Consider the following 13,012-nt stretch of genomic DNA (forward strand, 5'->3'; position numbering starts at 1 on the left):
GTTGCATTTAGTACCATGACATGAGTAGAACCATTAACAAATGTGTCGCTGACACTAGCAGAGATAAAAAGAAACAAAATCATGACTCATCTACTTTAAGTAATAAACACTTTTAAAATGGTGCCAGATTATTAAATCTTAACAGTAAGATTTTTTAACATCATTGTTTTATGTTTCTTATTTGAAGCATCTTATCTCAGTGGTTGGGGATTAACAACAACAAAAAAAGACTCCCGACCAGCAAACAGAAGCAATTAAATATTGTCCAAATTACTTGCAGCAGACGTGGATTAGGATCATGTAGCGGCGAGCTTGGCGATGATGTAATACAGCTCTTAAAGACTGCACACAAGCACACCCAAAACAAAAAAAACAACAACGCATCCCTTAAAGCTTGGTTGGTTTATGTGTTTGCTGACCTATAAATTGTTCGTTTGGCAAGCAAAATCAAATAGAAGAAAGTCGGGTGGCGTGGAACGTTTGGGGTAGCTTTACGCTTTATTTCTAGCTGTTTCTGCATCCAGTGCGAAAAGTTTTAATTAAATGCTAACTTTTTACTAATTTAAGTAATATAAAAACATTGCAGTTGCACTTCATTCGTCCTGAGTTTTGCAACTCAAAGTGGCTTTAACAAACCTACACCAATCGTAATAAAAAAAGAGAAGTAACTCTTTCGATTTAGTAATCGATTGCATCGTGACAAATTCGTTCAATTGCATATTTCAAATATACATGCAAATAGTACAGCATATTTCGCAAAAACATTCTGTAGACTAGACGAACGATTTTACAACGGGTCGAAACAGCACCAAAACACGTTTTGTAAAGCGGTAAACCTCTTCCAAAACGCTTCCATTCTGCATAGGACAGTTTGTTTCTTTCAAAAAGTTTAGCTTCAAACTTCTTGTCATGCATTGCACGCCGTAGAACTTGTCCGAACCGGTGCAACTTTCGACTTTTGCGCCGCTGTATACGCCCATGCTGGCCCATGTTCTTACAGCAGCATGAAAGAATAATGTTTCACTACGAACAGGCCGTGCATAAACGGGATGGAAGAATTATCATATTACCTTCTAGCACACACACGCGCACGATTTACGTGCGTGCGCAAACTTTTCACTTTGTACGAAATTGGTTGGGCAGGTACAGGCCCGCCAGGTCTCTTGTGGTCCGGTTCGCGATCTTATGCTGCTCCGGCGTCCTCTAAGCGCCCGGTGACAGAGAGACACACTACACCGGTTGGTTTAATGATACATTACCGAGCGAGGGGTTTTACTTTCCGTCGAAAACAGTAAACACAAAAAAAAACCCGACAACGAACCACAAGCAATAAAAATAATCCAAAAACTCGCACACGCGACTCACGCGAGAAGGGGGGTCGCCACGATCGTACGCGAGGGAATGTTGGGGAATATGCCGAGGGTAGACGGTGGTAAACGCTGAAAAGTGGGCCTTAACCAGTGAAATGATTCGGATGGACAGTGCACTCGGTCGGGTCAGCGCCGATGGGGAACCCGACCGGCTGAAGGAACCATTCTAATAAGCTAAGGGCGCTGGAAGTAGTTTAATCAGTTCACTTGTGACCGTGCTCCGGATCGGACGGTGATCCGTGCAATTTGGACGTACCATTTTGATGGGTTAAAGTAGGTGGAAGTGCTGCCGATAGACTTAGAAGAACTCATTCACGATGAAGTGTGCCGTGTTGTTGGTGTGCGTGTTGGTGGCGGTGGCCACCCTGATCCCTAGTGCTGTGTGTGATCGTGCCGACGAGCAGGAACTTATTCTTCGCCGAAATCGAAGAACGGTACAGTTTCTTGTCAACCATTTTGTGCACTTTTTCGGTCTAAGCGGTGGCGGTGGTACGAAGAAGATTGAACCGAAACAGGACAATGTGTTCTCGCTACCGCTGACGAACATTCTGAAGGCTTCGGCGGGGAAGTTTTCCGGTGGTAGTGGACAAAAGCCGAAACCTGTAACGCCCGTACGAGAGCCAACGCTCCAGCACGATCTTCCAACGTGGATCGATGATCGTCCGCAGAAGATCGCGCGACCATTCAGTGCGGCATTCGAAGCGGAATCCTTGGAACCGACACGTGTATCGCTTCTGAGTACTACGCACGAACCGGAGGAAACTACTACCGCCAGTACGACCACCACCACTGAGGAGGTTACTACGACCACAACACCGACCGAACCGATAGCGCCAACTGAGGCGGTGGAATTGGAAGCGTCAGAAACTCCGGCTACTTCTGCTGAAGCGGAAGAGCAGCCGAGTACGAGTGCTCCAACGACGGACCAACCATCGCAGGAAGGTTCTAGCAATAGTGACGAATCGCCCATCGATCCGGAGGCTGTGAATAGGCTGTCCGATCAGAGCCTCAGCGCTAGAAACGATGCGCGAGATGAAAGCTTCCAACCAACGCCAGTACCCTTGGTGAGCTATCAGCACTATGTCCAGCCAGCCATTTGGCACGGAGCTGCCGGTTTCCAGCATGCCTTCCCGGCGCAGCAATACTTTGGCAACAATGTGTTCATCCCGGCCCAGAACTCATTCCCACTAGCGTCGCCATTCCAAGTGCAAGCGCTGCCCGCTCACCACAGCCTAGGCTACCCGAGCAATCAGCCATTGTACGACAACAGACTGTACTATCAGTCGGGGGCTGATTCACAGCCCAAATCGCACAGCCGCGTGAAACTGCACGATAATCAGTACGATCTGGTTACGTACCATGATGATACGGAATCGGCCGCTTCAACCTATCAGGTGCAGTCCTTTGGCAACTATCGGGCACGCCGATATTAACGACGGGAGGTGTGTACTTCGTACATTTTACACACCCGCCAGCTAGGTGAATTCATTAGGAAATGGAACTGTTTGTAAATCAGGGGGGAGTTTATGCTTCAAAATATCACCTCATCACAACATTTGTAAATAGAAATCATCGGACGTGGAACAAATCATTTGTGGGAAAAGAAAGGCAACGGGCGTGAGCATTATATTCCCCTCCATTGTTATCAACTTGAGCAGAAGTGTGTTTGAATGTGATGTTAGTGCAACTGTACAAAATGTTTAATAAAATTACACATCCAATAAATGTGATTACGCTTCATGTTATTTCTCAATTAATTTTCTTCTCCCCAGAAAACTTTTATGTTTGCTAGAATTTGGATCAATACAATTTTTGTTGTATAAATTCGACAATACAATACTCTTTAAGATATGACCTTCAAGTGAAGAAAATGACTCCGAAAAATGATGTATAGTATTATAAAACGCACCCGAGTATGTAAATAAATGCCATTTGTAACAAGCTTTAAATGCAAAACAAGTAACTATAGAAGGAAACATCTGCACTATCTAATGGTATGTTTGTTGTTTGAATGATTGCGATCCCCTTGGTCGGAGTTACGATTGCGCGTTGCGCAATTTACTTGAAGCGATCGTCCAGAAAAGCGTACACATAGTCGTAGACTACCAGCATAATTGCACCACCCGGCCCGAGACGCATCACTTTCGGGGTGAGCCCTTTGTACAGTGCCGCAAATCCTTCCTCACGAGCAACGATGACCATCGAGCCGAATGTGGTACGGTACTTCACCTGCCCCGCAACTGGTTGAGGTCCCTGAGAAAGAAAGCAATAAAGCAAAGAGGGTTATTCTGGTGCACCCCGGTAAGGTTTACACCCGTTTTACTAACCTGAATTCGGGACTTTGCCACGTCGAAAGGAATATTCACGATCGAGCCTAGTGTTCCACTAACGAACCCGATACCAACCTTACGTAAGAATTCTTGCACAGGATCCTGATAAATTGTGTGAAGTTGTGAAGTAAAATTAAATAAACGATTTAATATAGAACTGATAGAACGGAATGTAATTATTACACTGTCGAGGGAATTATGACTAAAGAAGTATGTGATGTGAGACACAATTTAAGCATTACGTAAAGCTAAGGTAAGCCAACAAACAACACAGACAATGCAAATCATTCAAGCGGATAAAACATAACATCAAGTTAGCGCACTAGAAACAAAACGGGCCCATGAGGAAAGGTAAGCTACAAACTGTATCACTGACATTAAAAAGAAAACCAAGCTACCCACTTACCAGTTCTCCCTAACCATACCCTAAGGGCGGCTGTTGTGTTAGAGCGGACGAAACATGAAACAGATGAGAATGAAGCATATGGTTATGTCGATAATGCAATGGACGAAATGTGCGTCACATAGATTAATACTGACGGTCAGCAAAAAGGTATCTAATACCGATGAATATTCGAAGATGTACCTTATACTCCGGAACGATGCCTTTCACGCTATGGTAAAAGCCGAAGTAGATCATATTGAACACACCGTTTCGTCCGATTGTGGCAGTAAGTCCGCGGTTCAACCCATTCAACCCGAAACCGGACTCGTTGATGATTTGCTTCGTAACAGCCCACGTACTTGGTACTTGTCCCATCCTGAAAGGTGACAACAAAATAAATTTTTAATTGATGTTATTTACGCATGGAAGTTGCGATAGCTTACTTGTTTTTGTTTGCTTGCAAGGTAACTTTCACCATTTCGAATGGATTTACAAGAATCGCTTCGGTAACGCCCGCTCCCAGACCAGCCAGGGAAAATGTCTACAAATCGAAAATTCATTTTTGAACACGGCGCATTTAAGAAGAACGGCACGACGCGTTGAGTGAACACTTACTAGGGGCGTTGGTTTGTCCGATCCAAACATGAAGAAGCGTTTGTACTGCTCAAAGGTTAAAAATTTCACCGCACGCTTGGGCGTTTCGACCAGCACCGGAGGCAGGATGCCTTTGTACAGCGAAAATACTCCTTCGGTTTTGGCCATTTTGCGGATACAATCGAATACGCCATTGTAATACGTCTGCAATCGGTAAGAATCGTTCCAGTAAAGCAGAAAACCATGCTAGTGGTTGTTTGTGAAATACTTACAGTCGATTTTGCCGCACCCGCACTAGGGCTGGCTTGCAGTTGAAGTCTCGTTTTGACCAAATCCAACGGATGCATTATGCACACTTCTACAAAACCGGCAGATCCACCTGCGCCAACTTGCATTGCCGCTTGACGCAGGAACTCTTTCACATCCGAAGGCATCGTTGGTGTAGGGGCTGCTAATGGAGTTGAATTTCAGTTGTTCCCTGAGGAAATTTCTTCCAAAAGAGCAATGAATATCTGTAAATGGTAAAGAAACTATCGTCAGTAATTGCCTTTCTCTATTCCATATTGGGCTCTTACCACGACGCTAGGTATCGGTGTGACGCTTATCAGGAACAGATGGGAGTTAATAAATCTGAAAATAGGGCACGTTCACCGTTCACGATAACGCTTGCAATATTGTGGCATATGCACTGAAGAAAACATTTACTTCTTTTTAATATTTCCACATATTCTGGACAACACACTGGAGAGGATGTGCTAAACACCAATTGACCTCTGTTTAAGGTCACCGTATTTGTGCGAACCACCGAAAGCCGTCTCCAAATTAACCGAATGCTTCTTGACCAGAGACGCGGAGCGCTATTTGCTGAGTGGAAGATAGAAGGATTGATGTTGTTTACCTTTGATACGGAGTTCGTTTACAGCGGCTCATCGTGAAACAGCTGTTTGAGCCGCAATATTGTTTTCTTGTTGCAAGATATGCCGTCCTTTTTGCTTGTAGCATCGAGAATTTTCAATAACGTTTTGATATCGTTACTAAATCTTTGAAACGAATTTAAAATGCTATCAACGCTTGAGTTTCATGTATAGAATGAAATGTTTTCTACAATAATTACTTGCCCACATGGAAAGCCCTGCTGGAACCAATATGTCATTTTGGCTTTGACAGCTCTGAAGTTACCCAGCCTGGTGGTGTTTCATAATCGTTGGATCAAAACATACAAAACATGCTTTCACGGTGAACCACATTAATTTTAAGCGGCTTGAGCATGGTTATATTATGAGTGGATACATATATTTTGATGTTGAAATGTAAGTAAAAGGCTTTCTCAAATGGTGTGCAAGCAGTTTAAAACGAGACTCTTTTTCGCATAATTTACAGCAAACTTGCGAAGAAGCCGAACCAGCTATCCGCACTCTACCTGAAATCCAGCATAGACCATTCGCTGACGAAAATATTCGGAGAAATTGGCGGTCAAACCGAGGTGGATTTACTAAAGTTCGACGAACAACGACAGCGCATTATTCTTCGAGTTCCAAAAGAGTTTTACGGAAAGCTGCGAACTGCCATCACCCTGATAGGAGAGTATCAAGGAGTGCCGTGCAATTTCCAGGTGAAGAAAGTGTCGCCGGTTCTACTTACATTGGTGGAAACTCATTTGGATTTCGCAAGTCAGACTATCGAGTGAATCATGTCGCTGTGCAAAAGCTACGGAAAGGATAAGGTTATATTTGCAACTAAGGAGGATCATGCCACCCCGAGCAAGGTGGAGCTACCGGAATCAGACCCACGTCCCGGTTTGATATTGGAAAATGGAGATATCAACTGGAACTGTCCATGCCTCGGTGGAATGGCCATCGGCCCGTGTGGCAATGAGTTCCGGGAGGCATTTTCCTGTTTCCATTACAGGTAACATTTTGCAGCTTTGCAAAGGCATTCTCTGAGCAGAAAATTGTGTAAGCTAATATCACACAATCTTTCCATTGCAGCCAAGCTCAACCGAAAGGATCGGACTGCTACGAAGCGTTTAGCACGATGAACGAGTGTATGCGTAATTATCCTGGTGTGTACAAACAAAACCTTAACGAGGAAGAAGACGATGAGAATGGGGCCGGCGTGGCAAGCATGATAGCGGACGAAGCCGAGGAGGAAGATGATGTCGATAACGCGCCTGTTAAGACGGAAAGCGAATCGAAAGCCGTAGCCACAAAAGCAAACTAATTTGTATTAGAAACTTAAAAAATATACGCATGTAGTGCGATAGTTACGTTAAAAATTATTTAAATTCATTGCATTCGTAGACAGAGTCAATCACGAGATAGACGAAAATTGCATCATATCGAGCAAATCTTTCATCATCCTGACTGGTTCTCCGTTGTCTCATAGTTAGGTAATAATATCAAAAAATATATACGCTATCACATGGTAAATAGATCGTTATTTTTATTGCAAGAATTGTAAATAAAACTTCACAGAACAACCGAGCCTGATTTTTGTTTGCTAAAACAAGCAAATTTGTGACGTTTTCGTTCAAATCTGCAATGTTTGACATTTTCGTCAAAAGACATTTGGGTTTGACAGCAGTTTCGTTAAAAGATAGATGTTTTTGATATTTTGTGAAATTAGTTGATCGAGTGAAGTGATGGTAAAGTTCTATGTATACAAAAAGGGGCAATAATTTGGCAATACGTGCGTTATCGAATGCTTCTTAACTTCAAATAACTACTGTGGCAGATCTCTGGAAAGTGCATCGAAGTCGGTGCGTGTAATTTTGGCCTATGTCGTTTGGCCAAGATATTCAAGGTTTACTGTGCCTACTGCTCATCAATAACAAGCGTAACCTTCTGGTGGTGATAGCAGTCTACGGCAAGATTCTGGCTTAGAACGATTTTCCCCTGCGGTTAGCACCTTCTGGAACGTCGGTAAACCATTTAGACCGCGGATCGGATCAATGAGGTTAGCGTGCGGTGGCAAAGTGCATATGCGAGAAGCTATCACTGCAATTACGCACCCTACATCTCGACCATTCGTAGCTTCATCCATCATCCAGTAGCCATTGGTAGCAGCATAAACCCACCCAGGCCCCCTCCGTCGACCGATGTTGTTGCTGTGCGCCCGTCCGTTCAACGCAGCAGGAGTAAGCGGAACAGTGCGTTCGGGGTGCGGAAAACCAGTCGCCAGAGCCAGACAGAACGATTTATTTTGGATTTGTGGCCGTCGAACGCGAGGCAGCTGATTGTGCCCGTGACGTTGAGTGAGAATCGTGAAACAAAACAAAAAAAAAACCTACAAAACGATACCTTTAAACGCGTAACGTAGTGGACTGTTTGTGGTGTGTGTTTTTCTTCTTCTTCTTTCGTGTGTGAGACCATCGTGCGTGTGTTTATTTTGGTGTTTTTGGCGGTGCGAAGAAAAAGGTGCGTGATTTCGTAACAACAAGCACGGCCGTCGTGACACACAGTTACAGGGTTGTGAGTGAGTGAATCCGTGTGTTGGTGTGTGGGTTTGAGTGAGTGAAAGCGCATCGTAACGCAAACAACACTCAGCAACAACACAATCAACAGTGCGTGTGTTCCATTTCGGAAGTAAGATTCGGTGTTGGTTTAATGTGTACGGTGTGAATGTGCGTGAAAGTATTGCCTCTATTAGCATAATTGTTAAACATTAGTGCGGAGCCCCGTCGTGTCTGTTCTCATTTCCAATTGCAACTATAACCCTTTTGCCGAAACGTTTCGAGACAACTACCAAAAGGGAACGAAATTGATAACGGGTAGAGAAGAACCATCTCCTGCAAAACATATCGTGGGGTGCTGTGGGTCAGCAAGATGACGAAAACAGCGCCGAAAGTGGTGGAGGCTAACGGAACGGGCAAGGCAGGGAAGCCCGTCAAAGAGAAGCGAAGGTAAGACAAAACATTCAATCGAAAACTTGAAAAACTGGCCAAAAAGGTTACTCAAGAGGGGAGTCTTAACTGAACGACCTGAACGAGTTCGTCTTGCGTTTCTTGTGCAGCAAGTGGTGTGCATCACGAGATCATGTGAAAGCTATCCTCGAAAATTAATATTTTCGAATGCATTATTTGGAATATTTTTTACGAAAGGTTTTATAATTACCCTTGTCTTTTTTCATTTCTTTATGATCTTTATGATGCTCTAGTAGCTTACATTTTCTATATTTCAATGTCACCAGCACGGTCAGAGTAGCAGTCAGTCTCACCATAGCAACCCTATAGGGGGCAGAGCATGTTTTCCGTTTCGGAGTTTGTCGTGTTGGAGGTTATTCATATGACTGAGCAAACAAGCGGCAGCATCATAGTAGCATATCCTTTCGATGCTCAATTGCGCGATCACCCTAAATTTCTGGTCGGATTGCTCTCGATCGCGTGGGATCGCGTCTCTGTTGCAATCGTCCAAAACTAATGTCCCGAACCTTGTTTTTTGACGTTAATGGTCACATGTTAGTGGCAGGCAATTATTGTTGTCTGTTTTCTATTTGAATTTTTAGATTCTGAGACGTTCAGAGGATCATTTAACAAAAAATACATTAATTTAGAAGATAATTAAATTATCACATTAAAGGCAATTTATCACATGCGTAAGCATATTTGATTCATTGCACCGCCATATAACGCGATACGATAAAAAAGGCGCGCAAAAAAGAGAACCCAACCAGTACTTAGTGATAATTACCACGCAACAAACTCGAAACGAACCGTTTTGTAGGTCGGGCAAACGTTTGTATGCCGGACGTCCCTTCTGGATAGGGTCGAATGAAGGAGAACTAATTGCATGCACTGATTACTTCAAGCGTGTACTAGCAATCGTTAGACGAGATCACCTTTGGTACGGAGCAAGCACGGTCGATGATGTGTTCCTGGGGACACTTCATAGCAGGAATAACAAACCAATACCAACAAACCAAATTTTTACTTCAAGGTAGTTTTTTATATTCTTCAATGATGTAAGTTTGTGAAGATTACAATATAATACCTTGTTCCAATGAAAAGTGGAGAACATTTGTTACATCTGCATAGATGAGCTTTTATAATGCGTAATAAATGATAGAAAATATTGATTTTATCCACCAATAGTTTTCCTTTTACGCACCAAAGACTTCCTCGTGTGTCCTATTTTTGTCAAGGTTCAGGAATACCATGGAGGGAAGCAGACAAGGTATGTGGATGGTTACGTTGCAGGGCTTTGTTTTGACGTTCACTTTCGATAACACCCATGGCGTCCCGAACGAAATATTCCATGTGCGATGGATGCATGCGCAGTCCTAGGGACTTGTCTTCGGTAAGAAAGATTCCACCGCATAAACCACTTCGTGTCCTGGACACGACAGTCGGCACTCGACAGCAAGGTGCATGGACTCCACGGAAATTCTGTCGGTTCCGATCTATCGGTTCGGAATGTGCGGGCGAACACCGCATCAACGACCGACAAACGACATTTTAAAGTTGTTGAACCTGTTGAACCGGTGTGATTAGCCGTGGGCATTCCGTTCCTGCGCCATCAACATCACACGCGCGGTCACATTAGCAGATGCTTATTTCTTTGTATAGCATTTATTACAACTTTTTGTTAAGTGCACTCGTGTACGTGAGTAATATTCGTATGCATATCCGTAAGTGTTCTGTTCTTGGCTCAATTCAAAGAAGATGCCATGGTTTTGGAAACAAACGGATTAAACGACGCTAGTACGAATTTTATTAATAGAGCCTTTTTTATTTAATTTTGCCAATTGCCAATTGCCGCAATTGCCAATTAATGATCACCCAAATATCATCTAAAATTGATAACCGATAACACTGAGCTTATCTTTTGCATAATCATTCAAATGTACTACATATTTATGCTTACATTTTTATTTGTTATAAACGTGTTCAAGGGTTTCGTTTTGTTATAACAAATAAAACATGTCAAATTATTCACATTCGCTATTAAACCGAATATTAGCTAGTGCTGCAAAATATACGCCAAATCATTTAGTTTCGTGGAGTTAAGTGATCACGGAGGTACACAAAATGCCAAGAGAAAGTCGCGCTAGTTTGACAATTTGTGTACTCATCTTGTTGTAATTAGGCACCAAATACATTCGAAAATATTCGACAGATCGTACAAAGTTCGGTGCATGATTGTTGTCGGGTCAACGCAGTATGTGATTACGCTCAGCTTTCAGGTTTTCAGGTCAAGTTTCAGACGAATGATAAGACTACCGACTCTATTACGTCAGCTTAAATTTATGTTTAAATATGGCTTTTATTTTGACGCTGGGTAATGATGGATGTTTTGAATTTTTTTCCATTGAAGTATTATATATCTGACAATCGAGCATACTCGGGATAAGGCAGTAGACAAGGAGGAAATGCCTTGAGAAATTTGTACTCCATGACGTCATTATGGGACTAATAATAGAGCCGTTATAATTATAATATATAAATCAATAAATATTATACATCTGAATCCAATTGATATTATTGATGAGAAAAAACATAAAAGAAACAACAATAGTCTATAAACAAACATCAGAAAAATACTCTTAGACATACACTGAAGGCACAGCACTTTTTGATGATCAGTGTGCAATAATGAGAGGTAAAAAATATACCAACATCGATACCCATGATTCATCATCGCCGGAAGTTTTGTATATGTTTTTTATACCATACCTGCTGCAAACGATTGTTTGGGATGCAGTGTGCGTAGTAATTGTACGTGCACTGATTTGAAATCAATTCTCTCGAACAGAACCTTTCACAAGCGAATCGTTGCAAAAACGGAGCTTTATGGCATGGGTAAAAGACGTCATAGAATACGGATATAATTCATCTGGGAAAATCCAACGTTGCTCAAGTTGTAAAGTGTAGTGACATTCGTATGTTGTATCACTAGAATTTTGAATTTTGATCTCGAGACTCAACGCGATCGTGTTTGTTGTGTTGCGTTTTCTTCATCACACAGTGCTATTTACATGAAGAATGAAGAAAACAGATCGATTCAACACCGGAGCGCCAAGGAAGTTGTAAATGGAAAGATTGGTCCATTTGGCTTCACTGACCTTCGACACCGTGGCATCATCGTTTGAATTGATTTGCTGGGTCGATTTTATACATGCACATTTGTACATCTCATACATGTGTATGCAAAATTATGCGAAGCGCGGGAGAGCGGGCGATCATTGTTTTCCAGTGTGCATGCACGCAAACAAACGCAGCAACTGGTTGGTTCGGGCCGTTTAATGTTTGCAGCTTGACAAGCAGATAAAGCGGCCGGACGGGTGTCGTTCGATGGGGACCAAGATGCGTTCGTCGACGACGCGATTGATGATGTGTCTGTGAAAATCAACGTTTCTGCAAACCCACCAGCACCCGGTACTATTAATTTTAATTGAGTCAATTACTATTCGCAGTGGTAAAAAATGGAAGGTTATACCAATTCAAATTTGCTGAGCACAAATATTGGGAAAGTCTCAAACGGGAGCATAGAACAAATTTTAAACATCTAAAAATATGTTTACTTATCTTAAGCTTTTATGCATTACTAAGACAGAAAATAATAAGCGAATCAAATAAAAACGTAAGGATGATATTATTGTGAATTTTCGAAAAGAAGTTAAAATATCTTCAAGTTAATCTAATATTTCATGGTTTGCCTAAAACAGATACTTTTACATAGTTAAACTTTCCAAAGCTTAGGGGAAAGGTGGAAGATCTCGGCGCAAAACAGATTCAAACTTGCGTCGATTATGTCGAGATCCAGTCTTGTCTAAAAATTGACTATCTGTAGCTTGACTGATTCATAGTCGAACAGTCTGATCGACAAGGTGCATTCAAGGTTTGAAGCCAAGCTTAACGTTATGTTGAGTCTCGGATGTCTAATAAATCTAGGTTTTGTTCTGATAGCAACTCGAATTAAAAAACAGACCATGGTTTTCAACCAGGAACTGCTTGAAGGACTACTTCAAGGGTTTTATAAGTTAGATTTAAATTAGCTACAAGTTGTAACACATCAATGTATAAAAGTTGTCTTTGTTATCGCAAACATCTTTCATCTAGTGGGATAGTACATTAGTACAGCTACTTATTTTGATCTCTTCCATCTTAGCAATTGTGCATTAGTCCACGGTAATAGGATGCAAAAATTATCTTTACTACACGCGCTTATCATCAGATAATGTTTCGTTTGCCTTAAAAAGCTGTAAACCATCCATGGACAGCAGCACTTCTTCAGTAGTTAACGAGCACCGCAATACAGCAGATCATTCTCAAATCAGTTCTGCCCGACGCGACCCGGCCGAGTCATTTGTGTGCGATTCACCTACATCTGCGGTAG

The 13,012-nt window shown here is 42.3% G+C and overlaps 4 protein-coding genes across 4 annotated transcripts in view; 3 read left to right on the top strand and 1 right to left on the bottom strand.

Moving 5' to 3' along the window:
- Positions 1 to 3,428: 3,428 nt before the first annotated feature.
- On the bottom strand, positions 3,429 to 5,113 carry LOC128719610 (mitochondrial 2-oxodicarboxylate carrier). The gene is made up of 6 exons (XM_053813237.1): positions 4,952 to 5,113; positions 4,701 to 4,883; positions 4,529 to 4,626; positions 4,287 to 4,461; positions 3,698 to 3,802; positions 3,429 to 3,623 (listed from the first exon to the last, which is right to left on the bottom strand). The coding sequence occupies exons 1-6, from the start codon at positions 5,111 to 5,113 to the stop codon at positions 3,429 to 3,431; spliced, it is 918 nt and encodes a 305-aa protein (XP_053669212.1).
- An 844-nt stretch (positions 5,114 to 5,957) lies between these two features.
- On the top strand, positions 5,958 to 6,366 carry LOC128716738 (ribonuclease P protein subunit p14). Its single transcript, XM_053811358.1, has 2 exons — positions 5,958 to 5,989; positions 6,060 to 6,366. Exons 1-2 carry the CDS (start codon positions 5,958 to 5,960, stop codon positions 6,364 to 6,366), a joined length of 339 nt encoding a protein of 112 aa, XP_053667333.1.
- Positions 6,367 to 6,369: 3 nt separating this feature from the next.
- Positions 6,370 to 6,899, top strand: LOC128716751 (mitochondrial intermembrane space import and assembly protein 40). Its single transcript, XM_053811364.1, has 2 exons — positions 6,370 to 6,587; positions 6,668 to 6,899. The coding sequence occupies exons 1-2, from the start codon at positions 6,370 to 6,372 to the stop codon at positions 6,897 to 6,899; spliced, it is 450 nt and encodes a 149-aa protein (XP_053667339.1).
- Positions 6,900 to 8,503: 1,604 nt separating this feature from the next.
- Positions 8,504 to 13,012, top strand: part of LOC128708674 (protein similar) — a 105,425-nt gene continuing 100,916 nt past the window's right edge. Inside the window, exon 1 of the mRNA XM_053803652.1 lies at positions 8,504 to 8,580. Within this exon, the coding sequence (XP_053659627.1) occupies positions 8,504 to 8,580 (77 nt within the window). The remainder of the gene's footprint in view (positions 8,581 to 13,012) is intronic.

This window comes from Anopheles marshallii, chromosome 2 (assembly GCF_943734725.1).
Source record: "Anopheles marshallii chromosome 2, idAnoMarsDA_429_01, whole genome shotgun sequence".
Classification (NCBI taxonomy): domain Eukaryota; kingdom Metazoa; phylum Arthropoda; class Insecta; order Diptera; family Culicidae; genus Anopheles; species Anopheles marshallii.